Source organism: Nematolebias whitei, chromosome 5, assembly GCF_014905685.2.
Source record: "Nematolebias whitei isolate Nwh7 chromosome 5, NemWhi1, whole genome shotgun sequence".
In the NCBI taxonomy this organism is placed as follows: domain Eukaryota; kingdom Metazoa; phylum Chordata; class Actinopteri; order Cyprinodontiformes; family Rivulidae; genus Nematolebias; species Nematolebias whitei.
The window spans coordinates 5,271,332-5,290,415 of NC_056502.1; the positions used below are offsets into that span (position 1 = coordinate 5,271,332).

Consider the following 19,084-nt stretch of genomic DNA (forward strand, 5'->3'; position numbering starts at 1 on the left):
ACTGAACTTTTAACTTTCAGCACTAAACTGAGTTTATAGAATATCCTGATGCATGCTCAAGTTTATATACGTTTAAACGTTGCGCCGCGCACTTTACCAAACTCTAAACAAATTCAAGTTTCCCACCTTGAGGACATTTTTCCACATGTCTAACTAAAGTAGTGGCATAAATCCATTCAGATGGCGGATGCAATCAGCAGAAACGACGCGTGGAGTTTAATGAAGCCGGATTTTATTTTTCAATCCGACGTCCCAGATTATTCCACAGAAACCGCTCCTGTCAATCAAATCCTCCTCCGTCCAATCAGAGCGCGCCTTCGCTTTTCATCAGACTTTGCGTCCAATCGCAGCCCGTCCTTCACGTCCCGCCTCGCGCAGAGGGGAGGAGAAGCTGCCTTATGTGGCGTTTCTTACCTTATATGGAGAACGGCCGGGGGGGGAGGAATCCTGCACCTTCCCCAAACTGGAGCTGCGCCTCAAACACAGCCAGGCAGTCTGAGGACGAACCGACACCGAACCGCAGCGCCTGATTCTGGCCGAACTTCATCAGAGACGCTTTCCTGTGGAGCGCGCAGGAGATTTCTGCGGTGTGTGTGTGTGTGTGCGTGCGCGTGTGTTTTGGTAAATAAATACTTAAGCGCACGTCGTTAATCCGAGCGCGGCGCGCGACACGAAGAGGAACCAGGACTGTCCGGACTGCGCGGCGCGGCTGACTAAAGCCAGTCCAGCCAACATGTGGTCGGCTTGAACAAACCGGAAGCTGCTGCTGGTTCTGACAGCCTCACTGGACCGAGTTTCCCGAGAGGTTCGGCTCTGGAGAACGGCGTGTTTATGGATCTGTGCGCAGCGCGGGTCTCCGGGAGTTGTAGGCTCTGCTGCGGTGCACGGATCACGCTGCGGCCCCGCAGCTGCTCCTCGCTCTGATCCATGTTGGAGCAGATCAGGTAGTTCAGATCTTTGAAGTGGACTGAGCTCAGGAGAAGCGCCTCTTCCCGCCCTCCCTCGTTTCTTCTCACCAACTTGACGTCAGGACGGTCTCACTCTGAATTCTTCTTCTACGCTTTAAACAAAGACCAAGTGTTTGGGGATAGCATGGCAATGGTAGTAAACCAATGGTCAGAGAACATTTCGGCAGATCCGGGCTCTCAGCTCCAGATGTGCGGCCAGGAGCCCGGCGGGGGACCGGGAACTCCCAACGGGTCCACCCCGGGGAACGACGCGCTTTCCGGAGACAAGATCCCCAACGTGGACTGCATGGTGTGCGGGGACAAGTCCAGCGGGAAGCACTACGGCCAGTTCACCTGCGAGGGATGCAAGAGCTTCTTTAAGCGCTCCGTGAGGCGGAACCTGACGTACACCTGCCGGGGGAACCGGGACTGCCCCATCGACCAGCACCACCGGAACCAGTGCCAGTACTGCCGGCTCAAGAAGTGCCTCAAAGTCGGCATGAGGAGAGAAGGTACGCGGCGGGTGTTGTTGATGGGTGGAAGTGGGAGGTTTTGGGCACGGGAGCGCATGTTCGTGCGTAAAAATGTGCGCAGCTTTCTATAAACAGCCTGTCTGATGTTATTCTTAAACCAAGTGATTTAATCCGCCACTTTTGCGATTCTTCTCTTTTTGACACGCGCACAGAGCAGATGCAACTTTTTATTTTACGAAGTTTTCTCAACGCGCCAACATCTTGGCTCAAGCCGCAAGAAAGCACATGAAAATATCACCTTCAGTTACTTAACCGAGTTAGAGGTCAACGTCTCCGTGTCGTGCGTAAAGCCGCAAAGGTTTTGGGTTTCCAAATGGGCTTTCTGCTGCATTCGTGGTAAATAATCAGTGACCACCTGCGGCCCTGCTGCTTAATATTCCACCTTCATTGAGTAGATCCCCAGCCCTGATCCCGCGCGCTGCGCGCCCTCCAACCCTCCTTTTGTTTGCGCTGTTTGCGCACCGACACCCGGAGCCGCTCCAAGAGGACGCGGCTACATTTGTTGCATTGTGCTGGATTACCAACGGGTCAGTTGCTGCCAAAGAGGTTCAGTGGAAACATGTCGGTGAAGAGGAGCGCCTCCACTTATTAATTCTGACTAAACAGCGACGGCCCGTCCACGAGGCGCGCGCGCTGGCGCGGATTTAAAACGGGAACCCAAATGAGGCAAAGCTGATCCTCTAATTGCTGTCGCTGTTGAATAAGGAGATTTATTTTTAGGTGCGCTTGTTATGTGTAAAATATTTAGGGATATCTCACTTAGAGCTGCACAACATTTAAAACAAAAGGAACAACAATATTATTGTTGTGACGCTATGAAACCACATTTTTATCACTTTCTCTTCTGTCTTCATCTAAAAGCCAGTGAGAATCATGGACTGACTAAAGATAAGAAATGCATAAAATGCTTCACCATATCAATATTGCTCTGATTTATTATTCCATATATGATAAGAACATGTTAGTTACTATGTTGCGCACATTGAAGAGCATGTGAGCAATGCTGCAGAGCAGTGCGTTGTCTCCACTTCTCAAAGGTCTGCATGTGAAGATGTCACGCTCAGTTCCCTCCCAGAGGACAGAACTGGGTCAACGGCAGCCAGTCAGTCCTGCTCAAGGACACCAAGTCAGTGGAAGATGAAGGGCAGATAATGTTTGGCCTTTGTTCTCTGGAGCTAAAGGAAAGTGTAAATACAGAGGCGGTGCAGGGAAGATGTGAGCTGACCCCTGAAGGGTTCCTGCAGTGAACTCCTCTCAATGTTCACTCCAGCACGAGAGCAACACTCGCTCACTTCTGTCTGAATGGAGCCGAGGAAATGCGCTGCAGCATGTTCTGATTTATCTTATGACAGTTAAGGATTATTACAAAGCATTTCTTTTGAAAAATGCTCCTCTTAATTATACATTTCCCCCTCAATAATACAATAATAACAGAAAAGGTTAATTCTGCGAACAAACAAAAAAATGTTTTTGAGACAGGAACCTCTGCATTTTAATGTTTGTTTCTCTTTGCTTTGTCAAATTGGTGGATTTGTTTAACTTTTTTTTTTAAAAGTTTGGAGTCAAACTCAAGTGTCAAGTGATGTCATCACAGTTCCTGTTAATTAGAAAATAAAACACTCGGGTTAAATTGCAGGGAAAAAACTACAAAGGTTGCTTCTTTGACACCCAGATAAATAAAATCATACATAATTGTGTAAAGCTGGATATTCATTAATATTTCAAACAATTAATTATTTATGATAAGGTGCATTTCTGGGAGTTCAAAGATTAAATGTCTGAACAAACCAACCCCAGAGGTCGTCCATAAATCTCGTTTTCGGTGATTTCAGCAAGAACCCTTCAACTGCTTTATTCTCAGTTCTGCTACGTTCATGTTTGACAGTTCAAAGCAGCTTCTTCTACTGGAACCAACTCTCTAACCTGAAAAAAAATCAGCATTTAATATCTCCATCCTCCTGCCCGACATGTCCATGTAGAGCACATTTAAACTAGTCTGCCTAAAAAGACATTTTAAGAGAATTTCTGTGCTTTTGAGTGTTTTCGCCTCCATAAAAGGAACGTTTGGCCTCGCTGTGTTGAACGTAGAAAACTTTTCTCCTCTCATGTCAAACATTTCAGCTCTGACTTCAGCTGAAGGTTGGCAGTGATGTCATCGTTTGACCAGGCAGCTCATCCTGCAGCCGCTCCTCCGTCCGAGCAGCTTGAGGCTGAGAGGAATGGACTGCGAGGACGTTTTAATGTTGCGACACTGAATGCACGTCTGCACCACGATGGCGTCGAACTGTCCGTTTGTTTGTGAACTAACTGCCGTGTTTGTGTGTAGTGCAGGAGTCGTGGCTGCTGCCTCGTCTGACCCGCGGCGCTCCCTGACAGAATTTTACAGCTGCAGAAAAATGTAGGTCAAACAAAACTACGTCGTTAATGGCAGACAGGATGAAGTCAAAGTCCAAATGTGTGAACTGTTTAGGGGCCTCTTGGGTGTGTAAACACCCCACAGGAGCGCTCGGTCTCAGCGTGCGCCGACTTAAATAAACAGCAACACGGTGGTTCAGGAGCAAAACGCTGACGTTTCTCCTGTTTAGGCTCCAGAAACCTTCGTTGATCTACAGACGCCTGTCCAGACACTCAGTCATGACTAGAACTAAAAGGCTTCAACCTCCTCCGCTCGTTTTATCGTGCATCTAATGAAACTCAACGTGACCTTCTCATGTGCAGAAACTCACTCCTGATTGTTTTGGTTGCAGCTCGAGCTGCTCAACCTGTTTCAGTGTTGGTTGGGTCACCTGTAGGAACAGCCAGCTGCAAAAGAAGCTCAGATTTAGCTGAAGTTATGTTTCACGCTCTCATTGACACTTGCACAAGTTTTGCTCCTGGTTGATCCAGATGTTTGATTCTAATGTTGAAGCTCCTCTCATGTCTGACGGCTCGGGGCGGTCCTCGGTTTGTTTTCAATCGTTTGTCCTCCGATGGAAACAGGAGGACGGTGGAAAAAGGTCCGAACGCTCTTTGACAAGTTGATAACTGTTGTGTAAGAAGCTGAACCCTGCAGATCCTGAACGACTCAAACATTTACAGAACTTTTTAGTTCACGATTATTGCCTTTCTAAGTAATCGCACCCTAAAGTTCTCAAAAGGGCTCCTTTTTGTTCTGGGAAGGATCTTTATTTTTTTATTGTCGTGCCTTTCTGTTTGAAAGCAGCAGGAAAAGTTTCTATAAAGTCAACATGCAGCAGATTCTTGCACAATCTCAAACAGTTGGGTAAATGGAGCTGACCCTGGACCGGGCCGTGTGGTACCGCAGCCCCACAGTGTTTGTCTGAAGCCACGTTCATTCTTTAGTTGATTAAGCACAAACCCCAGAGGGATAGTTTAATCCGCTGACGTTTCACCCACAATTTGGACTGAAAAACGGTCAACAAGCTTAAAGATGGCGCACAGAAAACACCAAAATGCATTTAAAAAAAAATGTATGCACAATTTATTTTTGCTATTTGTCTCCGTCAGCTTCTTTTACACACTGGCTCCTTTCTGCTGCGGACTGCCTCTCGTTACCCCGCTGTGGTGACCTGCAGGGTCAAAGTTCAGGGCCAAAAATAAACCAGGAGAGCCGCGGGGATATCGCCTCGGTGTCACATCACACACTGCCCTCTCCGCTGGATCCCACATGTGCATTCACACACACTCTGAGACGTATAGAATTACAAGAAAATAAAAAACATCTTGTTTGTAGCTTCAGCTCCACGCTGTTGTTTTTTCAATTCAAGTCAGTTTATTGATCCAGCAGAAGTCGTCTCGGGGCACTGAACAGAAACATTCATATATAAAAATAATAATTTAACATTATTTATCTGAGGAGCAGCTTTGAGTTTAACTCCATCACAGAACTCTCATCTTGAACGAGCATGAAGGCGACAGTGGGAAGGAAAAACTCCCTCATGGGGAAGAAACCTTTAGCAGAACCAGAGTCGGGACAAGCGTCTGCTTCAACCGGCTGGGTTTGAGAGGAACAGATACACAATGGCAGGTCTAGGGCTGAATGATATGGCTCAAACTTTTATCACGATATATTCCTTAATTTCGGTCGATAACGATATAATTCCGATATCGATATAAACGATATAAAAGCCTCAGAAAAACTGTACAAATAAATTAATGTTCACCTTTTATTTGTATTTAGCCTTAAAAAACGAATTCACCATCAAATAAACATAAAACCCTCAACTTTGTCAACAGTTTAAACTTTAAATAAGAACAAACGCCTGCACGTGTTTCTCTTGATACAGCTGGGGGGGGGGTCAGGGACACGTTGGCTCAAACTTTATTGTGCTTCATCTTCAGACTCTCAGCGTCTTCCATCGAGTGGAACAAGTTCCACGTGTTCCCACCGTTCGTTAGAACGACTCTCCGTCACATTTTGCAGCACAAACCTGCAGTTTATCGGACCTTAGAAAGACGAACCACTTCCACACCGGCGGATTAGTCTTTCCTCTCTTATCGGTGATGTCATCTGCTTTCTCTTCGCTTGTGAAATCTTGTTCAGTCACATTCTGACGGTCGTGGGAACTCCATTTTGAAGCGCAAACTTAACGCGCGTTGTAGATTAGCCTAGCCTGTTGCTGCTAACTCGTTCTGGACTCGAGCTCTGCGTAACGTCTACGTCACCACGCACTTGCGTAGTCGTGTCGCGGCTTTTTCTGTTCGGGTTGAAACGGAAGCGTCCGCTTCGACCCGAACAGAAAAAGAAATGCGTCAGTGAAACGTTGTAATCATATCGGAATATCAAATTGTGCTTAAAACTCATATCATCGTTATTGATATATCGTGACGTATATCAGTATCGAATTATTGCCCAGCTCTAGAATTAATTTAGTTTTTAGTCTCAGAATGGGATAGATTTGAGACATCTGGCTCAGGAAGCACGTTCATGTTTTTGCTCACCAACGGAAGCTTTAAAGATGAAAAAGCTGCTTAATAAATGCAACTATTCGAACGAGCCAAAGCTCTAATGCGCCGGTGTTTCTGCAGCGCTCTGACCTTTTAGTCCAAACGTTGATGGGCTTTAATTGTGTTTAGCTGCTGTAATTCCTCCAACGGTCCGACCCAGAGGCGAACCCAGACGAGCAGCCAGCTGCCGTTTGCTGAAGTGGCATTTTGAAAGTCGCAGCTGAAATGTCCCATGGCACCTCCGTTTTTTTTTTTTTTACGCACTTTCCTCCCATCCTGCTCTCATTTCGTGCCTCGACAGATGCTTTCGGATTAGAGCAAATGAATTGTCAGCCTCCTCGGTTTAGGAATAATTTTTGTTTTCTACAATGGCATTTAGACACATTCAGCCTAGCTGCTACTTAAAAAGCAGAAAAATGTTTATAGCAAACACGCCACTCCTCTTTCTCCAACCTCTATCCCCCTTTTTTCCCTTTTCATCTCCATCCCTGACCCGTCTTCTCATTTTTCTTCTCCTCAGGCATCTGCTTCTAATGTCACCTCTGTCTCTCTCTGCCCTTCCATAAGTCAAGACACCACATCTTTCAGACCTCCTCCCTTTCACCCCTTTCGCCTGTTTCTCTCTCTCCCTGTCATTTCCTGTATCTCTGCAGGCGAAGGCAAACAGAGAGCGATGTGTTTCAGTCAAGTGCCCTGCCTCTCAGGCACGAGCGACCCGAACAGTCCGGCTTTTGAAAAGTCAAGTGGATCCACAGCCATCTGCAGAATTAATCACTAATTGATATTTGAGCAGATTAAAAGCTCTGGAATGACAAATCATGTACAAAAGGTCAAAGTGAGTTTTGAATAATCTGACAGCGTTACGATGGAAGCTCTTTAACGTGTAACTGCACAGTCATGACGGTTCCTAAGGAAACCAGATTTAGTCATTCAGAATCTCTTGACGATGCCCTCTAGCGGCACGAGGCCTTGCGCCTCCTGAAGGTGACGAACTTCTGCTCGTTCCCACTCCCTGTGCAGAAAATGCTGCCGTTCTGTCACTCCAAGCCCCTGGCGTGTGAGGCAAAGGTTCAAGGCGTCCTTCAGCGTTGACGCACCCGTCGCAGGGACTCGGTCCTGTGAGGGGGGGCCTGCAGGGAGGTGACGGCGGAGAGGACGCCTGGTTGAAGCAGTAAAACTGCTTGGTTGGGTTTGACTTGTATGAGCAGCAAAGTGGACTCTTAAAGTTGTTTATTGCGTTTAAAAAACGCTAAAGGACGACGCTTCCTCTGAGTTATTAAACTGACTGAATCAAAAGTGACGTGCGAAGCATCTTCTGACAGAAAACTTTAACCGCTCCTAACCGGGATCGCAATTAACTTCCAAACTATTGAAAGTTCTCGAACTCTGGCAATAGTTTCACTAACACGTCACAACTTTTGTGTAGAAGTTCACTGAGCTTTGTTTTTATTTTGTGTGCAATTCAATTAAATTCAGTTTATTTATAAAGCACCAAGTCCCAACAGAAGTCGTCTCAGGACACTGAACCGATACATTGATATAAAAATAATAATTAACATTATTAATCTGAGGAGCAGCTTTGAGTTTAACTCCATCACAGAACTCTCATCCTGAGCAAGCATGAAGGCGACAGTGGAAAGGAAAAACTCCCTCATGAGGAAGAAACCTTTAGCAGAACCAGGCTCAGGACAGGAGGACCATCTGCTTCGACCGGCTGGGTTTGAGAGGAATAGATACACAATGGCAGGTCAAGAAGCGCATGTTAAGATAGAAATAGAATCAAATTTAAACTATTCAATTTTAACAATTCATTTAAGGACATGAGGTCAATTTGTCCTCTAGTAGTTTAAGCCTATAGCAGCATAACAAACCAACCCTAACTATAGGATTTATGAAAAAGTAAAGTCTTAAAACTGGACAATGTGTCAGCCTCACGGACAGAAACAGGAAGTTGGTTCCACAAGAGAGGAGCCTGAGAACTGAAAGATCTTCCTCCCATTCTGCTTTTGGAAACTCTAGGGACCACGAATAAACCCGCAGTCTGAGAGCGAAGTGCTCTGTTAGGAAAATATGGAACAATAATATCTCGAATATAAGATGGAGCTAGGTTGTTGAGAGCTTTGTAGGTTGGAAGTAAGATTTTGAATTCAATTCTGGACTTGACAGGGAGCCAATGGAAAGAAGCTAAAACTGGAGATATGATCTCTCCCAGTAACTCTTACTTTAACTGTGCAGCCTGCACTTTGTTAAAAATGTAAACCTTTGTGCATTTTGATAAAAAGGTAGTTCCAGAAGAGACGTAGCTGTCACCCAGCAGACCCAGTTTTCTCCCGTTCGTGTCCAATCAGCCACTTTCTTTTAAATTTGCTTTCAGTTGACCGTTTTAGTTTTTTGTTAGTTTTTGGCACCTACAAACCAAACAGCCAGATTTAGGTTTAGGGATTAATATTGATCTTGTTTATGTTGGAAAGACTTGTTGGTGGCTGGAATAAATGGATCTTCTCGGAACGTCTGTCCGTGTGACAGATCTCCTCTTTGTGGCGTTCAGGGTGACGTGTAGCGCCCGTCTACAGACTGAGCAATAAGAACCGTCCTCTGAAACACAGTCAGAATAAAAACATGTAGGTTTTGTTTTTGTGTGGGCATTTTATCATCAACTCTGATGGCCTGAATCTGAGTGTTGTAATTTTTCAGATGTTCTGAAATGCTTTAGGAGAAAAGAGTCTATTTGTTTTGCCTCCAGATCACTACCGGTTGTTGTTGCGTTCAGTGAGTTTCTAAAGTCTTTTTCTTTCCGTCGGCACTTTCTCTCGACCAGTTTAAAAGCTTAACGTTAAGATTTGTCTTGCTTCTAAAACTGCAAAGGCAGAAAAAGAGGAAGGACGAGACCTGTTGTGGTGTGAGAGACGAGTCTGTTGTGCAACGTAGTCTTTGACCGACGCGACTTCGTAGAGACTCGGTGCTGTGGGCAGGAGGAGACGTTCCTACTGGGAACGCAGGAAGTTCAGAGGAAAACCAGGACTTTGAAGTTAACACCTTCTCTGCAGGACAGCCTAGAATTAAAGACACTTTTGTAACGCTCGAGTGATTTGAGCTCCGTTTTTCAGACGGTGCGTTCGATGGTTGGGAGGCCACAGGTGATAGTCCTGTGTATCCTTTCACCCCTCCCCCTCCCAGCCTTTACCTATAGAGCCTCGTTTCAGGCTCGATTCAAGCATTTTTCACCTTTCTTCCTCCCCCGCAGCGCTCCACCTCTCGTTTCTCAACTTTTAACCTCTCCCTCTGCACCTTATCTCACCAGTTCAGCCTCATTTTTCTCCCTCACGGCCCCGTTTTGCATTTTCATGGCCTTCCTCCCCTCCCACACTCGCTCCGTGTAACAGTAGATGGAGTTATTAGTCAGACAGTGGCGATGGCCAAACAGGTGTTTTCCAAATGGGCCTTTTGAGCGCTCGCGGCATCATCATCATCACTCCACGCCCGCGGGGGGTTGGGACGTGTGAGTGTTTGTTGGAGAGCTTGGCCTCTGTGTGCCCTCCTCTGCTTCGGGCTGAGCCATTTGCCAGAACACGGCGCAGTGGGAGGGGGACGTTGCATGTATTCATGTGCGGGTGCAGAACAGATGTAGGTGTTATATCTTTAACAGCTGCTGCTTGTCGTTACTCATCGATGCACAACAGCCTTGGCCCGTCCAGCAGCTCGGACACGTTTAGGAGTCAGAAACTGCCGCGGCCCCTCTGCAGCCGACACACACGTCCAGTCCGTTTCTGCTTTTCCTCTCCTTTTAGTTGTACAAGCAGGATTTTAGACGGGTAACCGTTATCAACTACTTAAAGTTAGTTAGAGCTATTAAAATGACGCTGAACGGGTGGAGGGTGGGGGGTAAGACTCATGCAGCTGAATTTACCTTTGTCCTTTCCAACAGCAGTACAACGTGGACGGACTTCAAACTCCCAGAGCAGCCCGGGTCAGTACCTGACCAACGGCGCCGACCCGTACAACAACCAGCCGTACCTTTCCGGCTTCATCTCTCTGCTGCTGCGCGCCGAGCCCTACCCCACGTCTCGCTACGGGGCTCAGTGCATGCAGGGCAACAACCTGATGGGCATCGAGAACATCTGCGAGCTGGCCGCCCGGCTGCTCTTCAGTGCCGTGGAGTGGGCCAAGAACATCCCCTTCTTCCCCGACCTGCAGCTCATGGATCAGGTGAGGCCACGCTGCTCGTCATCAACCACTCTTACCAGATTCAGTTAGGGGGGTGGTGGTGCAGAGGTTAGAGAAGGTGGGCCTGTGATTGGAAGGTCGCCGGTTCGATTCAGACCAACATCAAAATGTGGGTGGGAAAGGTGAAGCACCCACACCTGCCCCACTCTGGGCCCTTGAGCAAGGCTCTTACCTCACCATCTATTCCCCCAGGTGCACTAGATCAGTGTTTTTCAAAGTAAGGGCCGCGCCCCCCCCTGGGGGGCTTCCAGGGGGCGCTAGAGGGGCATCAGAAAGCTGGAGAGAAGAAGAAGAAAAAACTTACTAGAACAAATTATTTCTTTATTCCACGAAAAATAAAAGCGGAGAAGAAACAAACGGACTAAACGGTTCCTCAAACATTTTTATTTTGTGTTTTTCACTTGGATCAAAACCAAATAAAACCTGAACGACTTCAGCTTTCTGATATGAGAATTCCTTCAAAACATCATTTCTCAAAACTCTGAAAAACAAACGATCAATAAATAAATAAATAAAAAGAAGAGCTAACGTTTCCCTTCACGTCTGTTAACGTCACTCAGCAGCTTTTTGTCAGAAACGTCAGCAGCGCCGGGCGTGGACCGAGCTGACGTCAACCCTCCTCGTTCCCGTCTATGAAGAATCACGTGCACGTTGAATAAAACCTTTATTGTCACGCGCACGTCAGGCTGAAGCTGCACCAACGAATCCTAAATGTCTCGTTTGTGAGTAAAACGGACCTCTTTATTTGTAAATCACGTTTTCAACAAAAATATATTTAAGTTTTTCAAATAAATACAAAAGTTTTTATTCAGTTTTCTGCATAACTCACCTGTTTGAGTTTCTGTCATAAGTTCAAGATACAACAGTAAACATTTATAATTTTATATACAGTAATAATAAATAATACATTTTGATTGGCAGTTTATGATCATATCTTGAAAAACATCCTAATTTTAACCACTATAAGCTTTTTTTTTTTTCTCAGTATTTCAACTAAAAGTTTATTTTTTCGACTCGTGAATGTTAAAACCTCACCTCTGAGGTTAAAAACGTTTTTAAATCCAATTCTGATTCTTTGAAGTTGGTAAAACATTTATTTTAATCCTTTTTTAATTTTTTACTTTTGACATGATTTACTGTGAAACCTGCAGTTGTTTGTTGTTGTTTAATTTCTAAATGTTTCATTTCTTAAAGGTCTTACAATATTCCAGGGGTCTTCAAGCTGCGGCTCTGGAGCCACGTGGGGCCCTCCAGTCCTTCTGCAGGGGCTCCATAACTTTAACTAAAAAATGCAACGTTTAAACCGACACTTTCAGCAGATTTCAGTCCAAATATTTGCAATATATATTTATATGTAATGCAAATATATAAGTATATATAACTTCCTATGATATCGTAAATATAAATATGTTGCTTGTCTGTGTGTACAAAGTTTTTTTTAAAAAACATTATTAAACCTTTTCCATTAATTGATAATTAATTGTGCACACTTTTTCCACATGTTGGGGTTTTACTAAAATATGTTTTAAATTCACTTTTATGTTTGAGCTAATAGTTTGTTAGCCTGTTAGCATTTTTCTCAAGTTTTCTCCAAAATCATCAGATGATGCACATTTTTCAACATCCTTTGTTCAAACTGATGTAAACCGGAGTTAAATAAGGCTGTTTGATCTTTTTATGATTTTACGCCACGTCTTTGTGTTTTATCTGCCCAACTTTAGGACAAGTTTATGATCATTTTCTCCTTTTTGTTCTAAAAAATGAGAAACAATAAAAAGCAATCATAGAAATACTTCAAAATAAACAATCACTATGCAATACAACAATACTTTTTAATATTTGTATAATGAAAATTCATTGTCATCTTTATTTTAAGGGTCATTTTGTTGCTCTATAGAAACTTTATTTAAAGGAGGGCAAAGTGTCTTTGAGGGATTTTAAGTGACCCCCCCCCCCCCAACACATTTATCTAACTCACCACATTTTTAATGAGGCAAATGAAAAGATGCGAGACAAAATCCACTAAAGTTAAAATAACTATAGAGACATTGCATTTCCTGCGAAGATACAGTGTGAATGCTTTTTGCAGAAGAACTTGCTGAGAAAAAGCTGAAATTAACTGAAATGTAGATGAAATGGAAGAACAAGCCTAAATTAGCCGAAGAAAACAAATACATATTTGGTGAAATGGGTTTAAATAAGCGGAAATTAGCACAAAAATTTTGTAATTGGCGAAAAAAAAGCTGAAATTTGCAAAAAACAAAGGGTTGAAAAGTAGCTGAAAGGCAGAAAGAAGCTTAAACTACCAGGAGGAAGTGGTAAGAGCACATTTTTGCTGAATTAGGCTGAAAAAGGTTTTAAAAAGTGCAAAAATAGGAAATTAGCTGAAAAAGCTAGAATTAGCATAAAAAGTAGCTGAAAAAGCTGAATTTTGTTGTATAACAAGCTGAAATTAGCAGAAAGAAGTTAGAAGCACAAAAATGTAGTAGTTAGCAGAAAGCGTCTGAAAGGAGCACAGAACAGCTGAAATTAGCTGAAAGTAGCTGAAAAAAGGTTAAATTGGCAGAAGTTAGCTGAAAGAAGCTGAAGCAGAAAAAATGTGAAAGGAGCAGTAAAAGGTTGTAAACACATCTAAAGATCTGAAGGATGTAAAATGAGCTCAATTCATTTTCTACGAGAAGAAACTGGCAGAAAAGGCTAAATATTTCAAAAAGCTTAAGTTGCACCAATAACGAAAGTCGTAGCAGGATTGTCCTGAAAGAGCTGAACGTTTGAAGATTTGTTGAAATAGCACAAAAACTGTGGAACGAGAAAGATGCTGAAAAATGGATCACAGTAGAGTGAACGCTTATGAAGCATTCAGTCCATTTTAAGTCTATTTTGGGCCAGAACTCTTTATTAATAACTTTTTACATGGTCTTGCTGATAGTCGGACAAAAACAAACGACCTTGAGTGTCCGACCACGTGTTTTACTCGAGGTTAAATGTTTTCACCACGTCTTTACGAACGGTGCAGAAGCTTTTCGTGAAACGAACTCTTCTCCGGCTTGTGTTGCAGGTGGCGCTGCTGCGCATGTCCTGGAGCGAGCTCTTCGTGCTGAACGCCGCCCAGTGCTCCATGCCGCTTCACGTGGCGCCCCTGCTGGCCGCCGCGGGCCTGCACGCGTCGCCCATGTCGGCGGAGCGCGTCGTGGCCTTCATGGACCACATCCGGGTCTTCCAGGAGCAGGTGGAGAAGCTGAAGGCCCTGCAAGTCGACACGGCAGAATACTCCTGCCTCAAGTCCATCGTGCTCTTCACGTCTGGTGAGTGCTGATGGGGGGTCGGGTCCTGGAACGTCTGGAAACGGTTCGCTCATCCTTAGCTACATCGTTTTCATCTGTTTTAATGTCTTTTATTTGTGCGTCTCAGATGGAAACTTTGCAGAATGTCAAAAAATATTTTGTTCAGTTGGAACTGAATCGTCACAATATTTTAAGCTTTAAATCCCAAATTAGCATCAGCTCTACGTTTAAACTTCCTTTAAGAAGGAACATCGTTGACCCAGAAGTTAAAGAACGGGAGAACTTCTGAAGACTGAGATGAATCTTGAGACTCAAAATAAATAAATAAATAAACATCAGGTCCGAGCTGGACTTCCTGTTTGAGCTTTATTCTGTTACTCACCAGGACTTTGTTGCTTCTTATAGACCAACTTCAGATCATTTTAAATATATCTTATTAAAATTCTACAGAGGTATCGATCTCTTTTTGCAGAGGGAAAAGTAGAAAAACTATTTGAAAACACAATAAAAATAAAATAAAATCTGTATTTTACTCTAGACATTTGGACAAATATTTGTACTTTTGTCCACTTTTTGAGTTCACATTTAGTATTTTTAGAAGATGAAAACTATTTATTGTTTATTTTTCATCATTAAGCAGCCATTCACATTAGTTCACATCAGTTTACACGGATAGGACGGTAACAGTTTTACTTTAATACAATCAGGATCGGTCCAAAACAATCCAAATATGATCCATTTAAACTGAATCTTTTCTAAATAAATCAAATACATGCAAGTGAATCTAATTACAATTACTCTAACTTCATACAGCTATTTAAATACAGCACATGTCGATAAAAAGAAACAATGTTTTAATCTGATTCATTCAATATTAGATATAAAAAATATATTAAAAAAGATGGTCCAAATTAGGTCAAAATTTAATTCAAATCAAAACAGTGCTTTAAAACTTTAATAGTAATTAAAAAAATATGTTTTCCAAACAAATCAACAATATTCAGTCAGGTCATCTGGACAGTTTCTTTTTTTTGCTGAAACGTTTCACCTTCCATCCAGAAGGCTTCATCAGTCAAGGAAACACACAACACAAAACTGATTCTTCCCCCAAACGGCTTACTCCAAAGTGGAACAAACTAGTTATGCTGGTGCTAAGATGGTGACTGTCAACAAGGAAGAGGGCGGGCACCACAGGAGGGGGCGTGCCAAAGACACCATCTTGGCACCAACATAACTGGTTTGTTCCACTTTGTAGTAAGCTGCTTAGGGGAAGAATCAGTTTTGTGTTGTGTGTTTCCTTGACTGATGAAGCCTTCTGGATGGAAGGGGAAACGTTTCAGCAAAAAAAGAAGCTGTCCAGATGACCTGACTGCATATTGTTGGATTGGATACCTGGATTATTGAGCGTGGACCTTTTTGGTTTCCAAACAAATATTTTCCAAATGTCAGAAATTATATTTATTTATTTATTTATCTAGCTCCAGGTTTAGACACCAGCTGCCCACCAAGAAGTTTAAATGCTATTTTCAATCCTGTGCTGACATAGTTTTATTCTTCTTTTATTTTTTTTTAAATTCTCAGCTTTTTTTTCAAAACACTGACAATTTTAATAATAATAATAATAATAATAATAATAATAATAATAATAATGAATTTAATTTGTAACGCACTTTTCATTAACAAAAATCTCAAAGTGCTACAGAGTGCAACTAAAATCAAAGATAAAATCAACTAAAGTTAGTATTAGTAATTAGTAATAGTAAAATATTTCAAAGCCTGTAAATATTTGACCAAAGTTCTGCTCACCCAAAGGTCCAACATTTACTCCAAGCGAAGCTCAGATGACGCCCGCTCCAAATGCAAAGAGCAGCTCGTTCACACTGGACAACATTTAAATAATAATAATATTTATGGGTCTTTGTGTGTGTGTTGTGATGCAACACATGAATTATTTCTTTTACAAACTGTCACATTTTATGTCGGTACTTCTGATATGAGCCAAACATTTGCTACGTTATGAGGCATAAGACTCCAGTATACTCGGGCGGACCTCAGTCCGCGGAGGTCCGCGCGTACAGGATTAGAGTCGAAGCGGACGCCCACAAGGCATGTCCGTGCAAAGATCGATTTTTACGACCGTGTACGCGTACTCGGTGTCGCACAATAAACTGCCCGGTGATGGACTGTTTTGTTTACGACAACAATGTATTAAATTCTCTTCTTCATCCCTGATCTGGCTTAATGGCCTTTTTCTTTAGTTTTTTTTTTTCCCCAAGAGGCAAGCGATCTCTTCCTCCTCCTCCGTTGACTGAAATGGTGAGAAATGAAGGAATTTGTCACGAACAAATTAAAATCAGTCTCAGCGTGGCTGCTGGAGGGTCTGGAGATTTCCTGGTGGGCTGGTCTGATGTGTGGGCTGCAGGGCCAGCACTCCCTGTTTTGTTTTGTTTTTTTAGAACTTTTTATTAACAACATATGAACATAGAACACCCCTGTCGCTTGCTGCCAGCTCTCATTTTTTATTTTGATTTTTTTGGGACCTGTCAATCCAGTAGGTGTGTCAGCAAATGACCAATCGGCTAACTCATTTTGTCCCGAAGGTAAACGCCCCTTGCCTGCGGAGCTGGTCTGCAGCCGATCAAGTTGTACGCTCAAGTATGAAGTCTCAACCGTCTGTGGACAGAGCGCACAGTTTCCGCGTGGACTGAGGACCGCCCGAGTCTGTGGGAGCCTTTAATGCCAAGATGGCCGCACGCAGCCAAGCGGCAGCTTCACAGACTCCTGATAGAAGTTTTCCGCTTCGACGCAATTTTTTTAATGTTCCTGTTGCTTTTAACATTTTTTTTTTGTGTGTGCCTACAATGCACATCCACGGTACGGGTATGACTGCGACACACTTGTGGAGTTTTCTGTGTCGCTGTCTTGCCATTGTGCCATCATGGTTCAGTCCTTCCAGCCTTGGGCTCAGGCCTGTCAGGGAGGCTGTCTCCATGATTCTCCATCTGCCTGCATGGACTGAACTCTACGGACCCGTTCGGTTCCACATGGGAACCTTTGTTCTCTGTCTGCCGGACCCGGTCCTGGAGGGCAGTCTGGGAGGCAGCTTCTTTGGTCATTGTTATCATCATGCTGTTGACAGGACCTGCTAACAAGATCCTCCATCTTCCTGCATGGACTGAACTCTTTGGACCCGCCTGGTTCCTTGGGGGAACCTTGGATGTTCTCTGCCTGCCGGACCTGGTTGTGGAGGGCTGTCTGGGAGGCAGCTGCTGCGGTCCTTGTTATCATCACGCTGCTGATTGGACCTGCTAACAAGATCTTCTAACAAGACCCCACCGCTAACTGAACCACACTGCTAACAGTACCATGGTGCCAACAGGACCATGTTGCTAAGCCCCTTTTCCACAGTTCTTCCTTGGCCCTGCTTTACCCTGCTCAGGCCAGTTCCGTGTTCTTTTCCACAGGACCTTCTTCATGGAACCAACCTGGTTTTTTCAGTACCTACTTCTCTGCGGTTCCATTGAGGCCAAGCAGGACCCTTAAAACATGTTGTCAGCACACTGTTGGTTACAGATTTGTCAGGGGGCGGAGTCACTGTTCGGAAGGCGGGGTTTCAGAAACTCCTACCACAACCCGATCCACCATTTACTTTTTAACTTGTCATTGTAAACAACTCGAATCCGGAGGAGCGTATTTTGGAGTATTTTGAAACAAACAATAATGTCACAACCGTCATCAAATGCTGAAGTTCAGGCGTTTTTGTGTTTGCTGGCCGACGATAAAGTTCAGCGCGAGCTAGATGGAGCGACGCATAATGAGAAGGTTTTTAAAGAGGTGTCGGTGCGTTGATAATGATGATCCACCCACTAAAGGGGCTCTAATGGGCACTGTGGAAACGGAAAATGAAGCGATCCAACCTGTACCGGCCCAATATGGGCCGATCTGAGCAGGACCTATGGAAATGAGGCATAAGAAGATAACCTCACTGTCATCAGAACCACTCTGCCAGTAGAACCATGATGCTGTAGATTTATTTCTTTTTCACTTTTGGCGCCTTGTTTCTGTATTCTTGTTGCATGGCTTGAATAATCCCAGTTTGTGTTAGTTTTGGGGTCGACTCCGTTCGCATTAAGCGAATTATAACCAAACATAACCTATGAGAATCGTGCTGCTGCTGTTTTGCACCATTAGTGACTGGCATGTATCTTAGATCTTTTAGCGTACCGTTTGGCGTTCTTGTAGCGTATATCTTAGTTTATATCTTAGATCCTTATTTACTGTTTCTTTTTACACTTTATATTTTTGCTGTTGTTGGATGTAACTGGGACCCTGTGTACACAATTTCATTCCACCTCATGTACCACATGTGATGTGCATGACAATCAAGAACTTTGACTTGACTTAAAACTTAAACAAATGAGGTTTTGGCTCTTCTGATGTGTTTAGCTTTTAATCAAACCTCATGAAATCAGGTGGTGAAATATGTAGGTGTTCAGTTCATTAGTAGATTAATCGGAATAATGTGTGAGATAATAGTAAATCAGTTTCACGTTTATGTCTTTGTGAGTTTTAAGTCTTTGCATATTTTCACCATTTTACAGAGTTCCCATATCATGAACGAAGACTTGATAAATCCCATGTTGTTAAAGGTCACACTCGAGTCCTCAGACTCGTAAAAGTCAAACGTTTCATTTATTTAATCCAGTCCAGATGGCTAATTCTGTGCACTGTGCAGCGCTGACACCTGTGAACTTTTGACCCGTGTCAGGAAGTGACTTACGAACTCGTGGAGGTGGATTCTGTCAACAGAAACGCCGCCTTTCTCCTGAGAGTGTTTACCACCTCTCAGACAGAGGAGGAGGGATTAACAGGTGGCTAATCTGAGTTCATTCTGTTAATTGGTTTATTCTCGTCTCTTAATTACAAGTTGTCTTTTGAACAATTTCACCTGTATTTGTGAAATTATCAATTTGTTAAATTTATTTATCTTTAAAAAGTGCAATTATTTGCAGATGATGAAATGGTTCATTTAACCAAAAGATTATAAGGTTATATAAAGTTACAGGTTAGTTACAGATTATAAAGTTACATATTAGTTACATGTTATATAGAGTTACATGTTAGTTACAGGTTATATAGAGTTACATGT

General features: G+C 43.4%; 1 protein-coding gene across 1 annotated transcript in view; it reads left to right on the plus strand.

The window, feature by feature from the left end:
• The first annotated feature begins 495 nt into the window (after positions 1-495).
• nr2f5 (nuclear receptor subfamily 2, group F, member 5) overlaps positions 496-19,084 on the plus strand; it is a 25,377-nt gene continuing 6,788 nt past the window's right edge. The window contains exons 1-3 of the mRNA XM_037676088.1: positions 496-1,459; positions 10,353-10,633; positions 13,710-13,956. Of these exons, the coding sequence (XP_037532016.1) occupies positions 1,093-1,459; positions 10,353-10,633; positions 13,710-13,956 (895 nt within the window). The 5' untranslated portion in view covers positions 496-1,092. The remainder of the gene's footprint in view (positions 1,460-10,352; positions 10,634-13,709; positions 13,957-19,084) is intronic.